Source organism: Chenopodium album, chromosome 4 (assembly GCF_948465745.1).
Source record: "Chenopodium album chromosome 4, dcCheAlbu1.1, whole genome shotgun sequence".
In the NCBI taxonomy this organism is placed as follows: Eukaryota; Viridiplantae; Streptophyta; class Magnoliopsida; order Caryophyllales; family Amaranthaceae; genus Chenopodium; species Chenopodium album.
In genome coordinates, this window is record NC_137837.1 from 57,421,455 (window position 1) to 57,444,634 (window position 23,180).

The 23,180-nt window shown below is 33.9% G+C and overlaps 1 protein-coding gene across 4 annotated transcripts in view; it reads left to right on the forward strand.

Annotated features, from left to right (window-relative positions):
- LOC145629148 (calcium-transporting ATPase 3, endoplasmic reticulum-type-like) overlaps positions 1-4,884 on the forward strand; it is a 48,225-nt gene extending 43,341 nt beyond the window's left edge. For all 4 annotated transcript variants that reach the window (XM_081681682.1, XM_081681681.1, XM_081681680.1 and 1 more), the window contains 2 exons: positions 3,306-3,354; positions 4,135-4,884. In XM_081681682.1, the coding sequence (XP_081537808.1) occupies positions 3,306-3,354; positions 4,135-4,202 (117 nt within the window). In that variant the 3' untranslated portion in view covers positions 4,203-4,884. The remainder of the gene's footprint in view (positions 1-3,305; positions 3,355-4,134) is intronic.
- The last annotated feature ends 18,296 nt before the right edge of the window (positions 4,885-23,180 follow it).

Below are 23,180 nucleotides of genomic sequence, written 5' to 3' on the forward strand. Positions count from 1 at the left end.
TACATACCTTCGTGGGATACCTTTCTTCAACATTGCCCACCAAAGTATCTCTCTTGGCACCTTGTCATATGCCTTCTCTAAATCAATAAAGACCATATGAAGATCTTTCTTCTTTACCCTATAAAACTCCATCATTTGTCTTATCAAATGGATTGCCTCCATAGTAGATCTCCCAGGCATAAAACCAAATTGGTTATCTGAAATGCTTGTGCATGCCCTCAACCTTTGTTCAATCACCCTTTCCCACAACTTCATAGTATGGCTCATAAGCTTAATTCCTCGATAGTTAGAACAATCTTGAGCGTCTCCTTTGTTTTTATAAACCGGGACCAAGGTGCTCTTCCTCCAATCTTGTGGGATCCTTGTAGCCGTCCATATCTTGTTGAAAAGGTTTGTTAACCAATCAATACCAATCTTACCCAAACACCTCCACACCTCTATCGGTACCCCATCAGGGCCAACCGCCTTCTTAGGTTTCATCTTCCTCAGTGCAATCTCCACCTCTACTCTCCTAATCCTTCGCACATACTCCATGTTGATTTCTTCATCACTCATAGAGGTATCTCCTATCACAACTCCATTACTTCCATTAAATAATTCATCGAAGTACCCCTTCCACCTGTCCTTGATGCCCTCCTCTTGCACTAGGACCATTTGGTTCTTATCTTTGACACACTTCACCATGCCAATATCCTTCCTTGCCTCTTGTCTTCTCTTTGCCATCTTATAAATGATCCTTTCTCCCTCCTTGGAATCAAGCTTTTCATAAACCTCCTGATATGCCTTTTCTTTTGCTTGGCGAACAGCTGCCTTTGCCTTACTCTTAGCCTCCTTATACGCTGCAAAGGTTTCATCACTCCTACATTTTCCTAAGGCTTGATAGCATTCCCTTTTTTGCTTAATTACTGCTTTCACCTCTTCATTCCACCACGAAGTATCTCTCTGTACCGAAGTTCTTCCCCTTACTTCCCCTAAGACCTCTTTGGCCACTCTTAGGAAACAGTTCTTCATTCGTAACCAAGTCATGTCCGGATCCACCTCTCCATCCCAATCCGCTTCTTCAATTACCTTTTCTGTAAAAACCTTAGCTTTTGCATCCCTTAGGGTCCACCATCTTATCCTTGGTTCTTCTTGTCTAACTTTTTTCTTCGCCTTCTCTTTCAGACGAATAGTCATTACCAATAGCCGGTGTTGGGTGACCACACTCTCCCCTGGGATAACCTTACAGTTTATGCAACTTTGTCTATCTATGCTCCTTGTGAGCAGGAAGTCTATTTGAGTTGCATTTGCTCCATTCCGAAAAGTTATCAAGTGTGAATCCCTCTTCTTAAACCAAGTATTAGCCAAAATTAAATCATATGATTGGGCAAAATCCATAATAGCTTCACCACCGGCGTCCCTCTGCCCATACCCAAAGCCTCCATGGACACTCTCATAGCCATCTCGGCTCGCCCCAACGTGCCCATTTAGATCCCCTCCAATATATAACTTCTCTGAGTGGTGGACACCCTGCACCACCTCGTCTAGGTCCTCCCAAAATTGTCGTTTCTCTTCTGCATCTAAACCCACTTGGGGAGCATAAGCACTGATAACATTCACAATCTCCTTGCCACATAGCAACTTCAGCCTTATCAACCTATCGTTCTTCCGATAGACCTCGATCACCTCTTTTGCCAACCTCTCATCGAGAACCACACCAACTCCGTTCCTAGCTCCACCATTCCTTGTTCTGTGGCTCGTTTCTTGCCCAACATACCATACCTTATACCCCAAAACCAAGCCTCGAGCTCCTTCTCCTGACCATCTTGTCTCTTGGAGGCACATGATGCTCACGCGTCGTCTTTTCATTACTTCTACCAATTCTGCTGATTTTCCCGTAAGAGACCCCACATTCCAAGAACCAATCCGCAAACTAAATTCTTTTCTCCCACGCTCCCTCCTGATCCCAACTCCAAGCCCTTGATTATTTGACACCACAATTGGGCAATATGGCGCGTCGCTTCTGGGCGACGACCTAGCAACCCTTACATACTTATCACTGCACCCGGGTCTGGGAAGTGCAGCGCGTCGCTCAGTAGGGAACGCCCCAATGGCACGCCCTTGCTCATTTGACACCACACTCGGGCAATGTGGCGCGTCGCTTCTGGGCGACGACCTAGCAACCCTTGCATACTTATCACTACACCCGGGTCTAGGAAGTGCAGCGCGTCGCTGAGTAGGGAACGCCCCCACGAAAATATCTGTTTGGCTCATGTCATGGGATGTGACGAAGTTTTATACTGGCTGTCACTGGCCTACCGTAACCCTCCTCCTTTATCCAGGCTTGGGACTGGCAGCGGGAAACCCACTGGCGGAGTTGACAAAATTCCTCTTTATTCTTTGACAAAATTTGCACAATTTGAATTCCCATAAATCATATTTTCAAACCATTCAAAGAAGAATTAGTCTTTTGCAAATATTTATAAATGAGAATGTTGTTGAGAACAAAAAACCTAAAATCAAAAATTTTTAAAAAAAAAAAGAAGTATAAACAGAATTTTTATCCCTATTTTATCTCTGATTTACAAATTTATCAACAATTAACATTGATTTTGGGAATGGGATGCTATTTAATGACATGATTGATGAACAATTTTAATTTTTTGATTTTAATTATAATTATAAATTCTAAAATTAATTAATATTATAAAAATAGACTTTCATAATTTATAATTATGTATTTCTTAAAAAAAAATACATGTATTAAAAAAATACATACAAAAATAAAATTTTAATACATTAAGGACATTAAAAATAATTCAAAATGAAAATTAAAATACTAAATATAGGCCAATCAGATTTCGCCGCATCAACAAATTGTGGTGATTGTAGAATTTTCAGGGTAAGCCACCATAATGAAGGGAGTAATTCTCCATCTGATCCATTTCCATTTATACCCACGTATCAGTTAGTAAAGCTACTATTCACTTCTTTTTTAAAGTGATTTAGGGTCTGTTCTTATTTACTGAGCTGAACTGAACTGAATATTTTATGAGAAAGAAATTAGGAAATGAACTGAAAATAAGTTGAAGAGAATAGGCCCTTAAACTATTAAAGTTGCCCTGTGTGCACCAATTCTAGTTTTGCGTTAATTAAAGTTAGTGGATTCTCATACAATAGTATGCTTGGTGTACATTTACATATAATGTGCACTGGTTGTGCAAGAGACTGTATTACGTCAACTTTCACTTCTCTGCCAAAATCAATTTGATAATCTCTTTTTAGCTATTTTAATGAATTCTGAAGTGCATTTATACTGGCTGTAGGTAATTTTAATTGATGAACTGCTCAAATTCTTATCCAGAAATTCAAGAGGTATTTTTCTTGTGCCCTGAGTAAACAGTTTAATCTTTTCTAAAATCTTAATTAATGATTGATAGGGTCCAGATTTATTCTCTTTGTGATAATGCATGATATGGTTAAGGTGTACTCCGCTTCAAATTAATTGACCATTTAGGTTTCATATAATTTGTCATCTAATAAGTTTGTGAATATATTTTGGTTTAAGGTGTTCCAATACAGTGTTAATTGTTAATTTCTTCAAATCAAGTGAGATCTAGTAAATTGCGTTATATGACAGTAAATTGGAATGGTTGGAGTATTTTTTTTACTCCAAATCTTACACGTTCTTTATTTATAAATTTCTAAACTCTGATAGTAATATCTGACATAATATGTATATCATGCCGTAGTCATGTATATGTGTTTGGTTTCAAAAAAAAAATGTATATGTGTTTGCTTTGTTTATGAATGATATCGGAATGGACAAGTATCACCAAGGCATCTAGATATTTGTTAGTGCAAAGAATGGTTGGCTGGAAATTTGTCTCTTTTATTGTTCACTCCTAACTTATTTTAAAGAAATATCTTTGTCTCTCACTTGAATCTTTGACTCTCTAAGTATTGAATACCAAATTCAGAATTGAAATTTCTTATTTTTATTTCATATATTTCTTATGTCCTTGAAATCTATGGTAGGTTTCACAATTTCTTAGAACTTAATCGGATTTTAATTGCCGAAAAATGAAAGTAATGTAATCATGTAGTTTGCAGAAGCATTTACTCATAGTTTACAAGCATTTTCTTTGTCTACAGGCATAAGGTTAAGGATACGGTTCTGGAAAACTGATTTACTTCCCAAAAGAGAAATGCGTGATAAGTAATTGATGGTGGCTATGAGCCCAAGCACACCATACTTTATTGTGTTACAGAACAATGCTTGCTGTCTGGCCTTCAGCCTACGATTCTTAAACTTTGCTATCTGCTTGCACCAAGCTGTCAGATGAGCTGAATGAAAGATATATTCATCTATGAGGGAATTTGAACATTGAAGATTTTACAGAACTCTCTTTTTGCGTATACCAGGGCACAATTACAAAGAATTTTGATATCTAAATTTGTATCCTGTTCTTGTAAAGTATGTAACGTAGGTACTCATACTTGTGCAATTAATCTTGATATGATAACTTACAGTGTACTTTCAATTACTACTGAAGATCAATAAGATAACTGACAAAAATACTGAGGGGGTGTTTGGTTTGTACGGGATAAATGGAATGAAATTAAAGCTAGGAAAGAGGGAAATAAAAGTAAAAACCTTTTATTTAACTAGGGTGGTCAACGCGTGCGATGCGTATAGAGAGGCTAGCTTTTGCGGAGAAGTTATATTGGCTTGTGTTTATACCTTTGGTTTGGATGGTACTTTTAATACATACTATTTGAATTATGTGCTTATGTAGTGGCTTTTTAGAAGGTTTTGAAGCCATCAAATTCGACTATTGTGTTTTTTAAAAACCCTCTAAATTTTGACAATACAATTCCAGAACTATTATTGTACAATATTTAATTGATTTACATCACTTCATATCTTATTATTATCCCTTCCTGACATATTTTAACCTGAATATGTTTCTTTATCATGTTAGTGTGCGGTGTTTTAAGTTGAAGCATTTATATAGATTATGTTTGGTGGTAGTGTTTTAGGAGCGATTAGGGTTTTGACTAGTTAAAACACAATTAGGAAAAGTTTGAGAGTGTTTGATAAGGAAGCAATTTTAGTAGCGGTTAGCGATAGAGGTAGCTTTTCTCAAACGTTAAAAATAGTAGCGTTTAGAAGTAGCGGGTAGCGTTTGACAAATTTTTATTACTTTGCAATTAATATTTATATGAATTTTAATATATTTAGCATTGCAACCAATATTTTTGCCAAACATTCGTCAAGTATCAACTGTTACTTTGACAGCAAACTTCTACCCACTACTAATTGACAGTTACTCGCTATTCGATCGCTAAAAGTTATCCGCTACCGCTACTTTTTCCAAACAGGGCCTATTACATGGTATGTGTTATACATTATTCCTCTTAAAATTTATTTGTTGGTAATTTTATTAAAATCACTAGTACTTTAACAAGTCTTTAACAGCTTGTTTGGATTGAGAGAGATTGAGGGAAGAGGAGGGAAAGAAAGGGATGAGTTTTCCTCCATTTGGATAGCAAAAATGGGAGGTGAGGTAATTGAAAGGAAGAGAAATGGGAGGAAATTATTTCCTTCCACAATTAAGAAACAAATCTTTTCAAATTAGAGATGATTTGGAAGGAAAATTGAACGAATCTTTCCACCACCTTGCACCTACTGTTTGTAACCTCCGCCACATTAATTGCCGCCATATCCAAAATTGAGTTATGGTTCTTCAAAAATCAATTTTCTGGAAAAAAAAAATGGTTTTAACATACGAAAAATCAATTTTTAGAATATGTGTTCTTTTTCTAAAACCAATTTGTTTTGATTTTCAAAAATCAATTTTCAGAAATTTTGGGTTTAATTTTCAAAAATCAATTTTCTAAAAATTTCATTTTGGAAAATCAATTAGGAAATGATTTCTAGGTTTTTTTGTTTTTGGAAAATTTATATGTAAGAATTTATATTTCCAGAATTTTATATTTTGCAAATTTTTGATTTCGAAAATTTGAGAATTTCAATTTATACTATCTCAAGAACAAAAACATTAGGTTTCAAAAAAAAAAGAACAAAAACATTAGTTCAGCTATGGGTAAAATTCACAAGAACAAGCAAATTCCCTCACTCTCTCTTCCTTCATTTTCTCTTTTATCCAAATGAGGGATTTGGTTTTCTTCACCCCTCCCATTCCTTCATCTTCCTTCCCCTCCCTTTCCTTCCAAAAATTATATCCAAACACAGTGTAAAAGTTAAGACAATGTCAAAAACACTCCATATCACGCGCAGTAAGCGATGGAATATGACTTGCTTGTTGGCTAGATCCTTATCGGTTCGTCCTTAACATACGCGTTTAACTCTTTTACCGGCTGATCCAAATATACGAATTTAGTGCCTAGGTGGTATATGTAAATTCGGCCTATCTCTACCTGTAAAGGCAACATAAACCCATGTGGATTTTGGGTTAGTTAGCCTCCACAGAATCTGCTTCACTGCTTATGTTATTTTAGTTAAGATCAATTATCATTAATTATTATGGAATCATTGACATCATGCAGAAGAATCTTGACCTCAATTTCTCATGAAATAATTTAAGTGGCTGAAAAACATGATTATTGTTGCTGGCAAAATTCCTCCTTTAATTTCCTACCTCGTATTAATGTATGGGTCTTACTTAAGCTACTTAATATAATACATAAAGAATTAAAATTTGTGACTCATATGTTCATAGAACAAACTTTAAGATGTGACAACTATATATTGCTAATATATTATACGGAGTATAATATATGTTTGTTTTGGGTGGCACCACTTATTGTAATTGAAATCTGCGTGCATATTAGATATATAATACATTATCTAATTGGACAAATCCCGGTAAGTCAGCCTACCTGATTATATTAAATTTACAAGATTATTGTACATTTCAATTTCTCTGAAGTTTATAGTTGTTGTCAAAGTTGTTTCTTGAGGGTTCTAGATCATATTGTTTAACAATTTTGTACTGCCTACGTATCATTTGTGATTGGTGTGTCTAGGTTATTGCAGTTGTCGGCACGACGCACCTGTACTACAAGCGTATGAAAATTAGATGCCAACTATATAATGTTTTATTAATTCGATCCGGCCTAAGAGTTAGTTGTACACATCACAATGGCATCGTGGCACTTATGATGGTTTATATCATTTTCTTTTTTTTTTTTTTTTTTTTTTTGACAAAGGATGTTGATATCATTTTCTTAGTATACTTAGATCAGTTTATATATGTATTAGTACAAGTAGCATATGTTGTGTTCTGCATACTCTATTTCAAGTGCATGTTCTTGTCATGACTGAATGCATTAACATCGCTTAATTGCACACAATATATGTGTAGGTTATACATTGTGACAATGTACATTTTTAGAATTGACAATCCTTAAAATGTTCGTAAATTTCGATGTAATAACCATAAAAGAAAGGTTATTAGATTTCAATATAATCACCATAAAAGAAATATCACCTATACTATCGTACTAATCTATGAATAAAATCACTGATAAAAAGAAAAGTTATTAGATTTCAATATAATCACCATAAAAGAAATATCACCTATACTATCGTACTAATCTATGAATAAAATCACTGATTAAAAAAAAAGGTAAGAAGTAAACAAGGTGTATGGATGTTAATGGTTACCGATATAATTGGATAAATGGGTCGGATTCATAAATCAAGATCGACTGTCTACAATCGGCATATGTTTTTATCAGCCTATTCAATAGGCCACATAGAGAGTTGCTTTTGGCGGCGTGGACATCTGTCATCAACCCCCACATGGTACCTGCTTCTAATACTCCAAATACCCATCATAACTAACTTTCAATATACACTCTCAAACATTTAAATTACCATTTTTACTCTTATTGGACTTTACTTACTTTATCATCAGAGCGGATTTCCTACAACAAAACCCCATGGGTAGCTCGTCTACGTTGACTATACAAGTACCAAACTAGGCAAGAGACCATTGTCGGCCCAAATACAAGTTCCCTATTCATACAGGACCACGAGGTAATTTAAATTGAACTAATGTTAAATTCTTATCTATCAATTTAAATTAATTAAAGTTAATAATTTCAATTCTTAAATTAATTATTGAACAAAAATGGTTGTCGTTTTGTACACCAATAACTATAAAATTAAAAGATGAATTAAGCTTAAAAGGAACTTTGAAACTTTATAAGTTCAAAAGGTCTTGTAGTCTTTTGGGTTTGGCAGTTATTAAAAAAATTCTTTTAGTGTGTGGTTAAGGTCATAACCTATAATTACCCTATAATTTGACTCTTAATAACGTATGCAATGACGAAGTTTGAAAAGTTAGGTTGGATTTAACTGAAAAATAGAGAGATTTTGTAGCCACATGAATTGGGATTACTTTAGCATTAAAAACTCTAATAAGCTTATCATGATGGATAGGTCTAGATGAAGATAATCTAAGTGCTAATGCAAGCGTAAGCTTGTATTTTTATACTACTAGAAAATATCAATAATCACTTTTTTTTTTTTTTTTTTTTTGTTCAGTTTGGATGCAATGTAACCATATTAATATAGGTTGCTTTCATTTTAATTAAATTATTTTGCATCTTATATATAACTCTCATGTACTCTGGAGTCCTTTCCGATCATAAGTGCAAGCTAGGGTACGCGGTAATTGTCATGAGGAATGTCGATGAATCTAACTAGTTGGCTTGTGCTACTTGACCTTGGCTTAAAAAAAATTACTACCTCCGGTCCAAATTACTCGCAACTTTGAAATATTTTATATCTCACAAATAATACCCTAAAGTTGCGACTAATTTGGACCGGAGGTAGTATGTAAAATTGAGCTAAGCACAATTGTTTAGCTAGAGTAAAGACCCGTGCAAATACTTCACTTAACATTTAAAAATAAAATAATATTATTTTAACTGCAAAGATTTGCAAATACTTCATGTGAATTACATAGATTTATGCATGTTTATAATTAACATATAAGAGTAATGATTTGGTTACAATTTTTTACTTCAGGTTGATTTCTAATTTATGTTTGTCTTGAAAATCTATACTTGAAAAAGTTCCAGACTTGACTAACTCAAATAAACCACAACTACACAAGTGTAGTTAGGAGCCGAGAGCCAAATAACTAATCCCAATAACGAGTTTAAAACTAGGTGTGTGGAGTATTAATTATCTTGTATCCGAGACCCAAGTGTATGTGTGAAAGGTAAGAAAATTCATCACTAAGTCAATATAATTGAGCTTTTGACAAGGAAGGTTATTACATAAAGTTTATGTTAAGAATTGCAAGAAAATTAAGCATTACAAAAGCATCACTTATACTTCTATACAATGTCCCATTTGTAATTTGTTTGCAGCTTACTTTGATTGTTGAAATTCTTTAAGCATGATATTCAAACTTTCAGCTAATAATTGAAGTTATACATACTTAGATAACTTAGGTAATAATAAACTTGAGACATATTTAGTGCTATTATAGTACGACCCGCTTTTTAAACTGGTCAATATAACTTTTGAGCTTATTCTATGATGGGGTAGGTTAAATATTTAAATATTCCTTATAAATCAATGATTATTTTTTAAAAGAAAAAAAGTAAAATCATTAAAACCCCTAAAAAAAAGGTAAAATCATTAAAATATTAGGTAAAGCATGAATTATTGCATGAACATTTATACTAAGAGTTGTATGTAATTTATTGGTGTTACTAGACATTTTATTTCCTCCAGAGGATCATCAACTAACAACTTGATTCTTTTATATTTTATATACAAATACAAATATATAATGTACATTATTGACTTATAGATCTACTAAGTTAGTTTGCTAAGATTCTACAAATAGTAAATTTTATGAAGTCCATATTAAATAAAAAATACATACAAATAAGGCTCCTAACCAAAAAATATATGCTTCTTCCGATTCTTTATAGTTTGAACTTACCACTTTGACTCAAGTTATTACACTAGATAAACCATAAACATACATATTAATAAAAGAAAATATTATATTATATGATTAAAATTTATTTGATTAATTTTTCTCTTTACCTTCAATTCTGTAATTTTTTCCTTAATAGCATATCAAAAAAATGTATTGCAGCAACTATAATCTTTCTATATGTCGCTATATAACTTTAATATGAGGCGTAATTTGACTATGTCTCTATCTCTTTTTTCGATACACCCGTCTAAGTCTCTATATAGTCCTCATGTACCCTATTTAATTAAATAAACTATTGTAGGAGGAATAAACAATAGAAACTCTTTAACTTTAGTTCAAGAGTTGGCGTCATCAATTCTTCCATACAATTCTCAAGGCCAATATGATTTGCATTTATTTAATTGTACTCTTTTGCCTTTTTGGTTACCACGATTATCGGCCGCCACATAATCATCATAATTAATATAATTCCTATGATTTCGGCGCATAAAAGAAGAAAATTTAAATAAAAATCATACAAAAATTATTTCCCCTTTATTCTTGGATTCTGATTGGATAATGGACACCTGCCATGCAAAGTAGCCACTAGAAATTCATGAGAAGTACTAATTTAGGTTTGATATGTATGTGCAAATACATATCAAACATTAAAATATTGAAAAGTATTGTAAAGCATATGGGGGTGGGAGAAAAGGAGGAGAGAGATGGGCACGTGGGACCAGTTTTAAATGTACCACTGAAAGCTTATATAATATCATTGACTATGTAGTGATATTATTTCTACACGTAGTTAGTACCACTGAATGAATATACAGTACCATTGAATGAATATATAGTACCACTGAATGTTCAATGATACTATTTGATCATCTAGTGATACTATTAATCACCCAGTGGTACATTTAAATTCAGCACATGGGGGTGAGAGAAAGGAGGAGAGAGATGGGTAAATTTCATGCGAAATGTCTCTTATGCCCCTTGATATGTATGTCCAGGTACCTATCAAACCTCCCTTTGGAAGGCCTCGTCTATTCCCCCATTCCTACATGTTTGTGCCTTTGCCTTCTTCAAGGTGCCCCTCATGTCTTTAGTTTGCCTTTTCCAAATCTTATAGGTCGGACCAATTATAAATTTTATTAATAATTTGTGTTTTAAACTATTTGATTTTTTTTTTTTTTAAAAAAAAAAAAAAAAAAACTAACTACAACTGATTTCAAATACTTAAAAAAAAAATTTTAAAATTGAAGATTCTAGAATTTTACAGTAATACTTTCTAATTGCATGGTATCCGTCCTCGGCCTAAAACGGTATTAGAATGTTTTTAAGTCTTGAAAGTGTTTGTTCTTAAAATGTCTAAATGACATACAGTTTGTATTTAATTTCAATGAGACTAGATAAATATGGTATAATTTGTGTGAACAATATGATTTATCACTCACTCTCATCTAGGATTATATATTAACTAATAATTTTATTAAAGATGATTGATAAGGATGTTAATGATTCAGAGCTTAATTGACTCGATATTTATCATCCCTTCACAAACAAGTTCAACTCTAAAACTCATGAATAAGCCAAAAAATTACTTTAACCAATTTCTTTTACAATGTACAAAACAATCTTGAAAACAATAAATTAAAATAACACATAATTAATTGCAAGGTATTGGAGAGAAGTTAAAAATTTAAAAGTAATATATGTACTAAAAAATTTACAATAATGAAAATATTATTTTAAAAAAAAAATCAAGCTCATTTTAAAAGGGAATTAAAAAATCCCTTGATTTTTTTTTTTTTTTTTTTTTTTTTTGGTGCAACTTGAAAATTTATTATTGTATGCTTTAATCGAACTCAACTAGTTACATACAAATAAATGTTATGACTTATGATGAGTACGCTAAGCTCAATATCAGATCGGCTCGCTAACACGTTAATGATGCGTGCCACAAGATGAAGGCATATGTCCTGTGTGATATGTGTTATTTATGTCAAATATATCTATATCTATACTTAGTATTTAAAAACATAAATCATCATCCCCATCATGCCACATGTAATTAAAATTTATTTTTTACCAATGCCACATGTCACCTCTCTTCATTAATTAATCCCCTTTCTTATTATTTAAAAAAAAAAACTAGCTTTAATTCAATACATGTATGAATGTTCCCTTCAAAAAAAGAAAAAAAAAATACATATATGAATGTTATTTGATTCATTTTTCCCCAACTTAATATCTCTACAATTACATTCAATTATCACCCATTCTTCTCCTTTATAAACTATTCATTTTCCAATTAAAAAATATTATAAAACAAAAGTTACTATTGTACCCCTTATAAACATCCCGTGCATTGTACGGGTCAGAAGGCTAGTTGTATATAATACACATGAAGTTTAATTATAATCAAGTTGCGCTACTTATTGCAACTTGCTTGGTAGCTTTGTAAAAGAAGACAATGCTTAATAAGTTGAGACAATATGAGACAAATTACGAATTTTGTCCTCTAGATTTTGGTTACACCAAAACCAATTATCTCCTTCTCTCCAAAAAAAAAAAAAAAAAAAAAAAAAAAAAAAAAAAAACATGGCTGCTGAGCGTTTCCATGAAGGTTTAAGACATAGCTGTGGCGGCAGCGTATAGAGTCTTACTAGCTATTTTTCACCATGCACTCTTTGGGCAACAAAACCGGGTGCATGCATGCTTCAAATACGTCGCTCTATTAGCTTCAATGGGCAGCGAAAGGTGTGGGAGAGCGTAGCTAAGCTGTAGAGGTGGCGAAATCATTCGAGAAGGTCTGATGGTGGCGTGGGAGGCAAGGTAATAGAATTGTTGCTGGGCTGGCTTGGTTTGCAAGAAAGTTTGTTGGGCCTTGTATGATAGGAATTCCGGGCTTTTGGTGAAAATTAAGTTGAAACCTTTTTGTTGTTGGGCTTTCAAGGGAGCTTATACAATTTGTTTGTTGTCGCTGTTGTGGTAAAACCTTTTACATTTCCGTCAGGGATGCCCTAGTTTCTATAGTCTCACACTTTCACGTGGCATTTTCATAAATAAACCAATAACTTTATTCAATTGTATAGTCCACAATAACGAAAAAGTTGTTGATTTATTCACAAAAATACTCTCATAAGAAACAAATTTTATTTCTGAATATGAGAAACAAGGAATTTCCTATTTCTACATCTATTGTATGAATTTGGACTCTCAATATTGCTCCGATTAATTGATGAGATAATGTTTCAACTTTCAATTGTAAACAAAATAATTGAAGACCCAACAAATTTATTTGTTGAGATTCTTATAATCAAGGTCTTATTATATAAATTCATTAGTTTGTCCCTTTTCCTCGAGGTGCTTGATCTTCATTAGTTTATTAACTAATTGTTTATGCTTTTTTTTTTTCCATAATTTGTTGATCTGTCCTAATATTACTCCATATGATACGTAGCTATACATATACTTAATTAATTATTTGAATTTGGAGGATTCCTCATAGTATTAGTGATGGATTATCAATGATGCCAGACAAATGAACTTTCATATCTGCCACCTCTTCAATTACTTACAACAGGTGTAAAATAATACCCGCTATTCACCAAAAACATACACATAAAATAAGCCACGTATCCTCAGCTCCTAACTAGCTTAGGACTTATGCGCGTGTAAGCCTAAGACTAAACAAAAAATATCTCAATAGGTAAATGAGTCATATAAATAATTTAAATAGTATTACCAATAAGCAAACGTGATAGGATCATGAATTTGAAATGGAATATACTCATTCTCGTAAAAGAAAAATATATATTATTGGAAAGTATAATGGAGAGGCACAAACAGAACAAAATAATAGGGACACCATAAAAACTTCCATTTCTAGATAAGATTACACCACTTAAATTAGGAAGAAAGAGAGAGTTTTGAGTGGAAGTTCGTTCTCTCGAGTTATCAAAATATGACAGTTACTAGAAGACACTCTCTTATTAGTTTTGAGTGGCACACATGTTCCCCACAATCTTTACTTGATGCTTCAAGCCATAACTTTAGATAGAGAAGGACTAAAATTATATTTTATTTATTTAAAGTAAATGTAAACATAACTTTGATTATCTTCTCACTAAAATTAGTATGTCATTAGACACATTTAATATAATATTAAGGAATCTAAAAGCTAATTAAATGATGATGATTTAAATAAACCCTCATAAAGCACTAACAACTTAATTAGGCTTAATTTTTATCTTGGTTTAGTTGTTGGCATTGTCATTGCACTAAGGCCATAAATTAGAAATTTACAATGCTATCCTACATCATTTAAACAAACTACGTAGTAATTAAATACAAATTTATGTAATTTGTGAAAAAAATATTATTGTTATAAGTTAATTGTTATAAGTTATAACTTATAAGTGATGGTTAAGAACTTTTTAAGACAAAGGTAACAAAATTCGTACTCATATTAGTAAATTTTTGTGTGTATATTTAGAAAGAGCTGCAAAAATAATAATAATAAAGTCAGAATTTTATCCCAATCTTACGTATCATCTTATGAGATCCACGTATGAGTATTATATATGTACCAACATTTGAACATGTCATATATTTGTGGGTCAAGATTTTTTTATATGTTGTAAGGATATAGTTAGAGGTGGCCAGTGGGCCGGGTTGGACCCAGCCCACCCTGACCCGCACGGCTGGTGGGTCAAATGGGTCCAGCCCGGATCCGACTCGGCACAACCCGGCACAACCCGTTTGAAAAGGTGGGTGCGTCATGGGTCCAAAAATTCTAGGCCAGCCCATTTCGACCCAGCCCATTTTGACCCACATGATTCGGCCCAACTCGTTCAACCCATTTCGACCCACGTGATTCGACCCACCCAACCCACGAACCCACCCAACCCGACCCATCACGCACGGCCCACCCAACCCACCAACCCGCACAACCCGCCAGCCCACCCAACCCGCCAACCCGCACAACCCACCAACCCGCCCAACCCGCCAACCCGCACAACCCGCACAACCCGCCCAACCCGCCAACCCGCACAACCCGCACAACCCGCACAACCCGCCCAACCCGCCTAGCCTAACAGCCATATTCCAAATAATTTTCAAAACTAACGGCTACTTTTTTTTTGAATTTGATGAAGAATGTTAACGGCTAGTTTTTTTGTATTGTATGATCATCCCCTCAATTTTTCCTATAAATACCAATTCCATTTCATTGAAATTTCCACACAACTCAAGCTTTCTTTCTCTCTTACTCAAAAATTCTTAATTGTTCTCAAATTCTCAAGTGTTATTTAGTGTTATATAGAGTTTTATTTTTGTTAAAAAAAAATCTCCTTACTATTATTATTAGTATTCTTAAGATTCTAAAAAAAAAAAAAAAAAAAAAAAGTTCTTCTCCATATTATAATTAGTAATCATAAAAAAAAAAAAAATGGGCTCAAGAGGAGGAATGGGAAGGAGTCAAAGTGGTGGTCGAAGTGGTGGCCAAAGGAGTGGTGGTGCAAATTTTTCGTATGAAATTAATACGGAAAATTTAAACCAATTTGTCAATGAATATGGAGATTATGGTTTAGGAGATGGGCAAAATATTCAAACGTCTCCACCACAACATTTCTCCCACCAATCATCGAGTTCAACTATGCCACCTCCATCACAACCAACATCTCAACCTTCATCTCAAGGTAATTTCTAATTTAATTTTTATTGTTATGAATATTTGAAAAAAACTATTATTAATGATTATAAAGTTCGTTTAGTTCCAATTTTCTATGATTTATAATTACCATGAAAAATGCGTTTAAATAATTATAATTAAAATATTTAAAATTTAAAAGCTTATTTTCATGAATAGCGTTTAAAAATTAATTTCAATAATTTGATTTATGAAAGGTGGTGGCGGTGAAAGTAGAGGTCGAGGACACACTTCTTGGGTGTGGAAACATTTTGACGGTGTTGACGTCACACCCCCGGGATGGCAACCCGGTCAACCAAAGAGGTTCACGTATACATGCCTAGTTTGCAAGGCGCTAGGTGCAAATGACAAGTCATATAGTTGGAAAACGGGAGATGGAACCGGAACCTTTAGTCGGCATTTGCAAAATAAACACGACTTGTTCGAAAATGGCCCCCGTCCTTCGGGGGGTAAGTTGCCCGTCCAAACACAATTGGGTGGATACATGAGCCATCTACCAGGTGGAAGTACACCTTTCCATTATAATAAAGATAGAATGATTGATGAAATGAGTACTTTAGTTATTGCTAATGAATACCCTTTTAGTTATGGTGAAAATGCAAATGTTGAGCATTTTAATAAAGTTGCATTACAACCTGCATTTACTCGTGTCCCCCGAAACACCCTAAGACGTTATACACAAACTTCTTATTATAAATATAGGAGTGGTTTGATTGAATTATTTCGTACTTTTGATGGTCGTGTTAGTTTTACAAGTGATACATGGACTTCTAGTATGGGCGAACCTTTTCTTTGCATTACTGCTCATTGGGTGGATGATGATTGGTTTATTCAAAAACGTATACTATGTTTTCAAGCTATGGAAGAAAGGCATACCGGTTTTAACATCAAAGTTCGTATTTTGGATTGTTTAAAAGAATTTCACTTGAATAATAAAGTTTTTTCTTTGTCTCTTGATAATGCAACTGCAAACACAAAGTGTATTGACTATTTGAAAAATGACTCCGAGTTGCATTTGTTGTTGGGTGGTAGTCTCTTGCATGTTAGATGTTGTGCTCATATTTTGAATTTGTCTGTTCAAGAGGGTCTCGCTGAGTTGCAACCATTGCTAAACCCAATTAGAACAGTTATAAAATGGATTAGGATAACTCAGTCAGTTAGACGAAAGTACATAGCTATGTGTAAAGAAAGAGGTCTTAAGAAAAGACAATGGTCTATTGATACCCCTACCCGTTGGAATTCTACTTTCAATTTGTTGAATGATGCTATAAAGTATCGTGATATTTTGACCCAACTTTACAACGAGACTCGTGTTGATCCTACTGAGTTATTAACCGAAAGTCAATGGACTAATGCTTCTTTTGTTCGTGATGTTTTAAATGCTTTTGATAGTGCAACTCATATTTTCTCTTATATCTACGAGCCTAACATTCATTTAGTAGTAATTGAGTGTGTTAAAGTTGTTCACACCATCGAAGAGCATATGAAGATTGATGAACTTCGTCCCGTTCTTGATAGCATGAAACGTAAGTGGCATACTTATTTTAGTGAATTTCCAATTATTTATGGAATTGCTGCTATTCTTGACCCCGGTGTCAAAGCTGAAGGTTTGGAAAATCTTTTAGAATTTTATTATACAAGTTTAGGAATCGATTATGATGTTAGTGAATATATTAACAAATGCAAATCTGTTTTGGGAGACCTTTATGATCATTATGCATCTATTTATGGTTTTGATTTAGCTACACCAACTAATACTAGTACTTCCGATTCTAGATTTGGTTTTCTTGATAAAGTTATGAAAAAAAAACACAAAGCATCTACATCATTCTCATCATCATCTTCTTCAACACTTGCTATTAATGATTATTTGTCATATCAACATGAGACCAACAACAGCTTTCAAATTATAAAATGGTGGCAAGAACATCAAAAAAGTTTTCCTATATTAGCGAGAATTGCAAAAGATATACTTGCAGTTCCCGCTTCATCAGTTGCTTCCGAGTCTGCTTTTAGTGCAGGTAGAAGAGTGTTAGATGAAAAAAGATCTCGCTTAACTCCGGAAAGCATTCAAATTTGTGTTTGTAAGAAAGATTGGGATCAAGCTGAAAGAAGAACTCAAGGTTTAAAGCAAGACGAAGACGATGAAGATGATCCTGTGATGATATTGGAGTCGTCAACGGATGATGCAGCTTCCGGGGATGATGATGCAACAAACATGGGTGGCTAGAAAAGTCTTAATCAGGTACGCTAAGAACTACGTGGGCTTTGATTCTTTCGGGATACGTAGGCAACTTATTTTTCGAAAATTAGAATTTAATTGAAAAATTAAATTTTAATTTTCTAAAGATAGGTCCAAGCCCCCCTTCCTCCCCCAAATTCCAAAATAAGTACAATATAAGAACTACGTTGGCTTTGATTCCTTATTTTGTGATATAAGGATACGTAGGCATCTTAATTAAGAGCAAGCCATCAAATTGTTAATTTTGTAAAAATTAAAACATCACACACCCCATTTAGCCGTTTCACCCACCCGACCCTAACACACGAACCCACCCGACCCTAACACACTAACCCAACTCAACCCAAACCCACCCTTTGACCCACCCTAACCCATGAACCCACCTCGACCCACCCTAACCCACCTCGACCCACCCTTTGACCCACCCTAACCCACGAACCCACCTCGACCCACCCACGACCCGTCTAACCCACGAACCCAGCTCGACCCACCCACGACCCATCTAACCCACGAACCTAACCCTAGTGTGTCCAACTTCTCCGACCCAACCCACGACCCGGCCCACCCTACCTAACGTGTGTCGTGTCGTGTGTCATGAAACCCCAACCCGCGACCCACCTAACCCTAACCCAGCTCGCACGACTCGCACGGTGGACACCTCTAGATATAGTGTATGTTACCCATGCTTATAGTCATAGGTCGGTTATTGTAAGTTGTAAGTCTTGTAACCTCTCATGGGTATGTCTGACTGTCCTTCATATCCTACCAAACTCATACGTCTCTATAGTTTATTGGATTTGCATGAGCCTCTCCTATAAATAGCAACCATCTAGCAAGATTTAGTAAAATATTCACCAACTAGTGTTGATTGGTATATATCCACATGTACCAATGCTTCTTCTGCTCAAAATAAATACGTAGTAATTTGTATTTAACGATAAACGAATTTTTGTTAATCTGATGGCATTTTTGTAAATATATTGAAAAAACATGGTCATTTATTCAGTACTTTTGGTGAGCTGTTTAATTACTGTTTGCTTTTTGCTTTTTGCTTTTTGCTTTTATTGTTTAGTGAGGAAATTACACATATATCCCTCAACTAATACATGAAAAGACGCATATACCCCTCCACTGGTACTTGAAAAGACAATTATACTCCCAGATAAACAAAATTTGTTTATCTGGGGAATTAAGTGTGTATAGCTCTATTTCTAGGGGTGTGTATATGGATTTAAGTTTTTAATTTGATGAATAATGGATAATTTTGGGATTCAATTAAGTAGGATAATGATCAAAATTAAATAGACATCAATAAATCAATAATTATCATCTAACTAATGAATTATTATTATTATTATTATTATTATTATTATTATTATTATTATTATTATTATTATTATTATTATGACAAAGTAGTCAATTATTACTACTATAAACTAATTGAAACACGTGTAAATTTTTACAAGTAAAAAAAAAAAAAAGAGTATAAAGTCTATAGTGCAGCTTTTTTATAAATTTGGAATAGTAAGGACACTTTATATAAAATCTTGTTACAAAAGTGAAAACAAAATTCATTAAATTGAATTCCATATCAAGTTTTCTCCTTTAAAACATAAACAAGATATCTACTGGTACTATTATTGTAAGGTACATCCTCCATCATTATTTGTTTCTTTACTTAATTAATAAAACTCAATGCCTCTTTTAAAATTAATTTCGCACACCAAAAACACAAATCATATATTTTGTATACATTGAGATGTTGATGAATTTCATCCCAAGTGTGAAAGGTATATAAAATAGTTTCTTTAAAACTAAATAATGAACCTATGTGCTAGAGATTTAAATGTGAATGACCAAATAAAATTTTTTTCTTAGAAGACACACAAATAAAATAAAATAAAAAGTAAAAGATATAATATAATAAAAAACTAATACAAAGTTTAATTCCTATAAGAAGAAAGTGGTCCTATGACTCCTAATCGCTAGTCCTAATCTAGTATAATGGACAAAGGTAAATAAAATTGCTTTATTAACTTTATAATAATAATTCAACAAGATATAGTTTAAATAACATTTACCTACCAAAATAGTGGAGGCGTTGACATAAAATCAAAGTTAAAATAGCTTTATTTGTTTGGCGGTGGTTAGGGGAAGGAAATTAAAGGGGGAAGTGAATGAGATTGGGGAGAGGGGGGGGTGGTGCTTAGTAATCATGAGGAAATGACATGATTAAAGCAAGTTTTAGCCTGTAATATTTGTCAAAGGAATATGCATGAGTACTATGTAAGTGTTTTTTGATGCAGTTCAACTATATATTATCTGACTGTATTTATGTGCGTATCAATAAAGTGCACTAAAATTGGAAAGAAAGGTTATAAAAGTTTTTAAAGAGTCAACTACATACACTACACTTGGATTGCTTATAATATAATATAATATAATATAATATAATCGTTTTTGTGAGTGGTCACCTGATTATGTGTTAACCAATTCAATGCAACTTTGATAGGTTTACCCTTTTTTAGGTTTGGTTTATGTTGATTTCAGGTATACAAACCTTCCCTATACAAAGTGACGATTGAGGTTCAACTCCGGACACTAGCTTAGGCAATTGAGAAGGAAAGGAAATAGGTTGTAATGTATTTTAATCTGAATTGGATTGAGCCGTGCTTGACCCTATTAGATAAAGAAACCCTCCCTAGACAACATGAAAGGTGAGGTTCAACTTTGAATGATAGGTAATTGAGTAAAAAAGAAATATTATGTAGATTGTATAATCTATTTTAGTCTGAATTATATTTTGTTGACGATCCTACCAAATTAGGTCAAGTCAAGTATGATCCTATTTTTATGTAAATTCAATTCATTTGTTTCTAAAAATTCATCAATCTTGTAATTTTTCTTTATTTAGTCCAAATCGAGGCATGAAACAGTGAGTCAGCTAGTTTGGAAATGGTCATTGGGTTGATTCGATATTGTCATGTTAGGGTGGGGAGAAAGGCTAGGTATAGTACATAGTTTTTGCACTCACTCTAGTAGTCTACCTTCCTAATAATTAAACTTGATTGATAGATACATGTATGTTCAATAGAGTTGGCAATGACCATTTTGAATTGCCCGTAATAAATTCAATTCATTTGTTTTAGAAAATTCATCGACATTATGTAACCAAATTAAATCATGTTATTTTGGTCAAGTCCAAATCAAGCATTAAGTCATCGAATCGACCCTTAAATCTGGCTTTTTAGTCGATTCAATATACAATTTATGGTCGAGTGGGAAGGAAGGGATAGAAGAATTTGCTACTCTCTCTATACCTTCCTAGAAATGCAACTTGATTGATAGAAACATACACGCCCAAAAGAGTTGCACTTATGATTGGTGCTACTCAACGATCTTGGTTACAAGTAGACGATTTTATTCGTCTAATTGTCCTTGTTTATATTATGAGCAAAATATATACATGATCATTATTTGTCATGTATTGTTTGTGTGAAAGCCTACATTTTTACAACAAAATTGACCTTTGCATCGTATTACAGACGAAAATTGCAAAATTCTAGCAACCTTCAGCGCACTTATTATTGGTTGCCGTCGCATAACAAAATTTGCCATGTGATGTGGGGGATGATTGCATTTGCAGCTCCATTAACTTTAATAGCAACAAAAAAAGCCAAAAATATATTGTAAGAAAATAAAAACATAGTAATCATAAAGTCACTGTCTAATAAAAAAAATTATTGGATGCACTACTCAGTCATTCTTAATGATGTACGTGAACTAATCAATCACATATATATACTCTATGCATTTCTATTTGATTAGATAGGTTCATTTGTTCTATCTTGTGACATTACATCCCATTTTCTCAAACAAAATACAATATCTCTTGTTTAACCCAATCATCACTCCCTTCAATAATTTATTCTAGGGAAATTCTACATGGTGGCCTCCAAGTTTTTATTTTTCTACGTGGAAGACACACTTTTTTCCAACTCTCTCAAGTGACACTATGGTTTTGCAAAATTATGTATAGTGTCCTTTTTTTTAGTTGATGGCTAACTTTTATAATTAAAATGGTTAACCTTAGGTTTTTTTGGTTTAAAAATTAATTAAATTATATTTTAAAATAATAAAATAAAAAAAAAAGAATTTTTTTTTAAAAAAAACACCCCAAACCCACGACCACCTTCCCACCACCACGTCCACCCTCCCACCACCACGTCCACCATCCACAACCCCAACCCCCATACACCACCGGCGCCCAGAATCCCTTTTTACCGCGCCGGCGCCGGCGGCCCCGTCCCCCATCTCTACTGGCGCCCAGACTCCCCCTCCCCCAGCGCGGCGTCCCCTACCCCTCCTTACCCCACGAATCGGACCACCAACCCCTTTCCATCCCCCACGAAAACCCAGAAAAATCATCCCTCCACCCTCAAAACTCCTTCTCCGTCTCAATCCCGGCGCCCTTACCCTTCTTCCTCCCAATTCCGATCCCCCTTACCTTCAACTACTCCGTTTCTTGGGATCTGGGTTGGTGGTGGTTTAGTGGAAACACGGGAGGGGGTTGGGGGTGATTTAGTTGCGACGGAAGGGGGTTGGGGTGGGAACGGCGACTGACGTTGCGCGGCTGATGGTGGCAGTGGGGCGGTGGCTAGGGCTGGTGGTGGGGAGGGTGGTTGTAGGTTGGGGGCTGTGATTTTTTTTTTTAATTTTTTTTTTGAAGAATTTGTTTTTTTTTAAAAAAAAAATTAATTGTGGTTAACCAAAAAAATCAAAAGGTTAGCCATAAAACCCAAAAAAGGGCACTATAAATAATTTTGCAAAACCATAGTGTCACTTAAGAGAGTTGGAAAAAAGTGTGTCTTCCACGTAGAAAAATAAAAACTTGGAGGCCACCATGTAGAATTTCCCTTTATTCTATTATTCGATATTTTAAATTATACTCCGTATGCAAGTATTGCGACATAATTCATGTGATTATGAGATGGATTTTTTTTTTTCTTTTAAGAATTAAAGTAGATAATATGATTAAGTTGATGCCCAATAAAAATATCAGTACACATTGAAACAACAAAAGTAGTAAGCTCTCAATTTTGTTACCATATATATAAAGTAAATGATGAGATTTTCAGGTCCAATTTCAAACAAGTTGGACGTGGTCGTTTAAGTATATGTCACTAAACGTAGTCATTCTTTAAATCTGTTTAATAACCAGAATTTAGATTGATGTTATTTTTTCATATCAAGGCAATATGTCATA